The following is a 6387-nucleotide window of genomic DNA, read 5'->3' on the forward strand; positions in this document are numbered from 1 at the left end:
CAGTAACAGAAAGGGAGTCCTGCGGGTGGAGGAAGAGACCTGAGGACCGGCGTCGTGCTTGCAGATGCTCAAGAAGATGCGACCCCAGATCGTCAGCCACCACACTTTATAATGCTCCTTTACCATCACCGCCAAACAAAGCTCGAGCAGAGATGGCTTCTCGGGGTCTCTGCAGGTGGGAAGCAGGGGGGAGGAGAGGCAGGACCCTGGAGGAGGGGCCAGGAGCGTCCCCGCCCCCTCAGCGCTCCACAATAGTGGTCTCCGGTGGTCTCCGGCTCACAGCAAAGTAGGAAGTGGGGGTCTCCAGCGTCCCCCTGTGCTCTGGGAAGGCCTGGGGCTCTTTTAATTCCAGGACCACCCGGTTCAGAAGGCCCTTGAGCAGCTGCATTTCTTGGAGCAGAAGGTCCACGTCGGGTTTCAGGGCTCCAGCGGAAGGTTCCAAGGGCGTCGGCGGGGCACAGGCCGGCGGCCCAGCTGTGGGGGCCCTGCCCGCAGGGAACTGCGGCCCGGATGAGGTGGTGTTCTGGACCGAGGTGGCCGACGGGCCCGATCTGGACACCGGGGACCTTCTGAAGGAAAGCGGCTGGTTACCCGGCGCCAACGTGGCAGGCTGGGGGACTGCGGCGGTGGTGGACGCCAAGTCCAGCGGAGAACCTGCGAACGCAACACACGGCTCTCGCACAGCCTGCGGGGGAAGCGCGGCCCACGGCCGGAGGGGAGTAAGGAGGGCCGGGATGGAGCGAAGGGGAGAGGGAGGAGTGAAGAAGAGGGGATGGGATGGAGAGGAGAGAGCAAAGCGGTGGGTGAGGAGGGCAGAGGGGATGGGGTGAAGAAGAGCAAGGGATGGGAGGGTTGTGAAGGGGGTTAAAGGATCGAAAGGAGAGAGGAAGGGGAGGGGTGAGAGGTCTGAGAGGAGGAGATTGAGAAGAGGAAGAGATAGGGGGTGAAGAGGGCGGAGGAGATGGGGTAGAGAGGAGAGAAGGGAGGGAGGGGAGAAGTGAGGAGGGCGGAGGGGGAGGCGTGGAGAGGAGAGAAGGGAGGGGGAGGAGTGAGGAGGGCGTAGATGGGGAGATGGAGCTGGAAGGGCCGTGTGACGCGAGGGAGACTCGGGGTGCGGAGGCGGAGGCGGGGCGGGGGTGGGATGGATTGGGGGGAAACGTGCGGGGAGGGTGCGGTCACTCACCGCGCCCGGCAAGCTGCAGCCAAGGGCTGCGTTTCCGGACGCTCCGCGTGGCGGTAGCGGCCTCGCACCAGTACGACTCGAGCTCCTCGACTTCGGACTCGGGGACCGTGTACTCCGCGCCCCAGTCGAAGCGGCGCACGGGGCGACTGTACTTGTAGAAGGCGAACTGCAGCGGCGTGTCGCGCTTCTGCGGGTGCAGGCGGGTGTCGCAGCGCACGGCCACCCCGCCGCGGGCCTCCGCTCGGCCTGTCACCCTCAGCACCGGCGCCGGGAACAGCTCTGCGGAGAGGGGTTCCGGAGGCTGAGGGTACACGGTGCGCCAGCGCAGGGGTCCCAGGGGACGAGGTCTCGCGCGTCCACGGCCCCGCGACCCCTCTGTCCTTCGGGTTTCCCGCGAGGGCTCCCCGCGGACCAGGGGACCGAGAAGGGGTGGGAGGAGCTGTGTGTGCGTGCAGAGGGAGGGGGGAAGACTTCTGAAGTGTGGGGCAAGGGGCCGAGGCCTCGAAGGACGAGGAAAGCTCGCAGGGGAGTCGGGGGAGAGCCGGCAAGACCCTTCCTGTCACATCCGGACTGACACCCAGTTTGATCCCCGGACTGGGGGTGGGGGGGGGTGGGGAGGGGGCGCGTCCGCCTGGCAGGATGCTCCGAGCCATTCCCTCGCCCCACTAGTACAGCGACCCCGACCCCTGCCGCCCCTTCTGCCTGGGACTTGGATAGAGCTGTCCCCTACGTGGAGTTCCACCCGGAGTAAGAAGCCGGAGGTGTGCGGGAGGGAAGGGACACTCGTCCCCGCGCAGGCTGAGCAGCAAGGGCGCCTTCACAGCGGAGGAGAGGCGAAAGCTTCCGTGGGCTCGGGGAGAAATCTGCCTCGCGGCGGCTACTTGAACCTCCTTCCTCCCTGACCCCCTTGGTTCCCGTCCCAGAATTTCCCAGCGCTCGATTGCCTCCCTCCCGGGCCCCTAGGGTTCCCACCTTGCACGGTCACGGCCGCCTTGGCGGAGAACATGGGCGCGCTCTCCACCGGGATGCGCATGGTGCCGGAGCACTGGTAGCGGCCGCTGTCGCTGGCGCGCGCCTGCGGCACCGTGTAGTTGGCGCTGGAGTGGAAGTAGCGCACCGCCTTGCCGTCGTGGTAGTAGTGAAGCTTGTAGACCATCTTGTCGTACCAGCCGCGGCAGCGCATGACCAGCGGCTCGCCCTCGAACACCGCCGCGTAGGGCACTTGCAGGATCAGCCAGTCTACGACAGTCACCACAGACCGGCCTGATCCCCAGAGAAGTCCAGCCCTGGGAGTCTCCCGTTCTCCTCGGCCTCCCTGCTCCCCGTCCCTGCACCGTGGCTCGCCTCCTCCCCACTTAATACACTGCAGGCGGGCGCCCCAGGAGCCTCAGAGCTGGATGCACTGGGAGGCCAGGGGAGAGGAAAGCCAATGGCCCCGTCTGCCCTTAGGGATTAGGAAGGCAAAGATGCCTGGTTCTGGGTTCCAACCCCATCAAAGAGTAACGGCCATCAGGATCAGGTTTACACTCCCCAGGATGCCCTAGGGGCCTTCTTCACCTGGGCCCTGCTTACCTTTCCAGGACCATCTCAGTATTGTCGCTTGCCCAGTGTCTCCCTCACTGTCCCCACCTGCCACTCCTAATGCAGGCTAAGTGCAACCACGCCCAGCATACATGTTGGGAGCACTGTACCTGCTCTGTGCCCGGGGCCTTTGTACCTACCAAGAAGACCACCCCTTACACACACACATCTGTTTTAGTTGAGACCTACTTGTTCTGTAGGTCTAGCCTTAGACCTTTTCTCCTCCAGGAAACTTCCCCAACCTCAGGACAGGGCAGGGCATCTCCCACAGCACCTCACATTTACGGATCACCATCATCATCATACCTGATCTGTTCAGGACGCCATCTGAGAAAGAACTCTGAGAACAACAGTCCCAATCTGTCTGCTACTATAGAGTCAGTACTCTATATAGTACTCTATAGTCTGCTACTCACAGTCGGTAGCCACCTGCTCTCATGGCCAGTGTCTTATCTGAACTATCAACTTCCAAACAACAAACCAGAGAGTACAGGCAGGAGGTAGATGTAGATGCTATGGGAGGGATGACCTTTGAATCCTGAATACAAATCGTGGCCCATCAGGCTAAGATGATGTGATATTCCCTATCAAGTAGCTAATCCTGTACTCTAAAGAATGAACTATTGCTATTTTCTTATCCTGCTTTGAAACCCTTTACGTGACTCCGAGAAGTCAGTTTCTGAATTGAGCCCTGTGTACACGTGTATGTCTGCAATAAACTTCTGAGTGCTTTGTTCCTCGGCTGCCCTCTTTTTTCCCTGACAACGAGTCGTAATTCATTTTTCATCCTCACAACCACCAAAGACACAGATACAATTATTGTCCCTGTTTTGCTGCTGGGAAGCACAGAGAAGCATCGTGCTGTTCAATCAAGAGTAATTCTCCCAGCTACACACAGCCTGCCCAGGGACCCTCCCTCCCTACCCCCCTTGCTCTCCCCCGTCCTTCACTGACCCCTCCTCCAAAGTTCCCTGTCCAGTACCCCAGGCCCTCAGAGCCTCTGCCCTTCTGAGCTAGTCTCATACATAAGCACAAATGTTTATTGCTTCCCACTCAGGCAGAGGGGTGAAGGGACCTTTGGGGTCAGACAAGACTTACCGTCTCTCTCACATAGTGTCATGCAGGCCTCCACAGCTGCAGAGAACCCAGATAGTCCCTACTCCCCTGCCCCAGACGGAGTGGCCCGATGTTCTCTCCCACTGGAGGGCCAGTAAGTCCAGGGGAGATGAGCGGAGCCCCGCCCCCAGGCTCAAACACTCACCGTTGGAAACAGAGAGGTGGATGGGGTCACTGACAGGTGCTCCCCGAGTCTGGCATCGATACACCCCTGGTGTCTGGACCTCGATGCTCTTCTTGTGGAAGGGCAGAAGGAGGTGGCCCGAGTACCAGAGAGTGCTGATGGGCCGGAGCTCCAGAAGTGGAGGGTGGTACCCGTCACAGCGCAAGGTTACCCACTCCCCCTTGAAGATGGTGGTCCAGGGTGGGTGTAGAGACAAGGTGGGCTTCTCCAGAGTAGCTGGGGGTATGTGGGAGAGGGGCCAGTGTGGGCCAGAGAATCAAGGTGAGGTGCCCAGAGTGTGGTCTGAGGTTGGCAAATCTGAGCAAACTCCAGCTTCCAGGACCCAGCCCACATGACCACACCATCCCCGTGGCAGGACACACCACACCAGACTACAAGCTCCCAGGACCCATTTTGAAGTGCTTAGAAGTAAACTGAGTCACAGGGATTGAGGAGACGTGGGAAGAGACACTGTCCCACAATGGCCAGGAAGTGGGGAGTGCCCAAGCAGATCACTTGGGGGGGGTGTGTGTGTGGAAGTTGTCAAAAGTTGGGCTGAGGGATGTAAAGACTCACCAGCTCGCCCGCCGCGTGGGACTGCAAAATGAGAGTAAAAAAGAATGTCAGGGATGAGAGGAAAGTGAGGTTCCTCTTCACCTAGAGGAAAAACTCCATGGGTCTCAAGACCTGGTTTTCTTCGGCTTTTAGTTTCCCTGGCTCTGAGAAAACCCCCTTCTCTTTATCCTCGAAAAATAGTGAACTACTGTTTGGAATTGGGGACTATCACCCAACACACACACACACACACACACACACACACACACACACGCACACACACACACACTCTGGTCCCCTCTCCCCTACAGCCAGTCCCTATGCTGTTGGTGGTGCACGGAGGACTCACCTAGGAGCAGAAGGGCTGTCAGTGCCCACATGACGGACCTGCCCTCAGCGGCTGCAGGATGACGTCTGCAATAAGTTTTTAAGTGCTTTGTTCCACCACTGTTCTCTTTTTTCCTTAACACCATGTCATAATTTCATTTTTCATCCTCACAGCAACCAAAGAGGCAGAGACGATTAATGTCTCCATTTTACTACTGGAAAGGCTGACCAGTGCCGACCACTGAGCCCCTGGGGGGGTGGGCATTACTCTTCTACCCATTCTCAATTCCTGAAAATGGTGACTGGAGACAGCAGCATGCGGGCTGGATAAGTGTCAGCCCTTGGGTGTCCCAGGCACCAGGCACCATCTTCCCAGCACCACTGAAGCCACCTCACATCTCAGTTCAGCCCCAACCCCTACAGAGAAGTCATTCGGAGCAGAGTTTACGCCCTCTGCAGCCTAAGAAAGTCACATCCAACCCCAGATGGTGACAGGTGATCCTGTCTCCTTCAGACTCCCACTGACATCCCTCTCCCATCCCATCTCCCCCCACTTTCCAGCTGGCCCTGTAAACCTCAACTGACAGAAATACCTCCCCATGTCCTCAAGGTCTACCTGGGGCCTTTATTCTGCTCATTCCCTGCTGGTGCGAGGCCTTGGGAGGCTGGCCCTGGGGTCCCTGTCCCCAGAGCTCGCAGCCTCCTGAGTGGACAGAAGGGTAGGACTCGCCAACCACCTTCCCTGTCACTGTTTTCTGAAGTTCCAGTTAAGAAGGGAACTGCAATGCGTTCCCCCTTCTTTCTCCCTTCCTGAAAATTTAAACCCTCAGAAAGGTTGTTTTTGACCCACCCTACAGCATCTCCACTACAGCATCTCTCACCCTACAGCATCTCCACTCCCTTGTGCCTTCCTCCCTCTAACCATCCCTGCAAGCTCCCCCCACCCAGCTTACCTGGTGGAGAGAGGTCACTGCATCAGCCCCTCAGAAACTTCTCAGATCTGACCTCCCAGCTCTAATTCTTGTGCTTCGAGAGCCATGTGATCATACCCTAAGCAATGGGGAACCTGAATTCTCATGTAAATACTTAATGAATTTTCCAACCTGATTGTATGTCTCCTTGGACAGTCTCCTATCCTCACCTGTGGTCTTAGAGTACCAAGCACCTCTTTCCTCTGGGACTGTGGCAGGGAGGAAAAGGACTATTAAACACTGTCAACACCCTTAAACAGTCTTCTCCCTCTTGCTTGCTGATAGCCAAAACTCCACTCTGAGAATTCCCTCATGGTTGTTCTTTATATGGCAGCTTTTGCTAAAAATGCAAATGCCCTGGTGGCTCAGTTGTTAAGCATCCAGGGATTAAGCCCCACATCGAGCTCCCTGCTCTGTGGGAAGTCTGCTTCTCCCACTCCCGCTTCAACTTCCTGTATTCCCTCTCTCACTGTCTCTCTCTCTGTGTCAAA

At 58.1% G+C, this 6387-nt stretch overlaps 1 protein-coding gene across 1 annotated transcript; it reads right to left on the minus strand.

Annotated features, from left to right (window-relative positions):
• Positions 1 to 238: 238 nt before the first annotated feature.
• On the minus strand, positions 239 to 4978 carry FCRLB (Fc receptor like B). The gene is made up of 6 exons (XM_032845499.1): positions 4948 to 4978; positions 4620 to 4640; positions 4026 to 4280; positions 2156 to 2422; positions 1184 to 1462; positions 239 to 654 (listed from the first exon to the last, which is right to left on the minus strand). The coding sequence occupies exons 1-6, from the start codon at positions 4976 to 4978 to the stop codon at positions 239 to 241; spliced, it is 1269 nt and encodes a 422-aa protein (XP_032701390.1).
• Positions 4979 to 6387: the final 1409 nt, after the last annotated feature.

Source organism: Lontra canadensis, unplaced genomic scaffold, assembly GCF_010015895.1.
Source record: "Lontra canadensis isolate GAN:19392208 unplaced genomic scaffold, GSC_riverotter_1.0 scaffold164, whole genome shotgun sequence".
Classification (NCBI taxonomy): Eukaryota; Metazoa; Chordata; class Mammalia; order Carnivora; family Mustelidae; genus Lontra; species Lontra canadensis.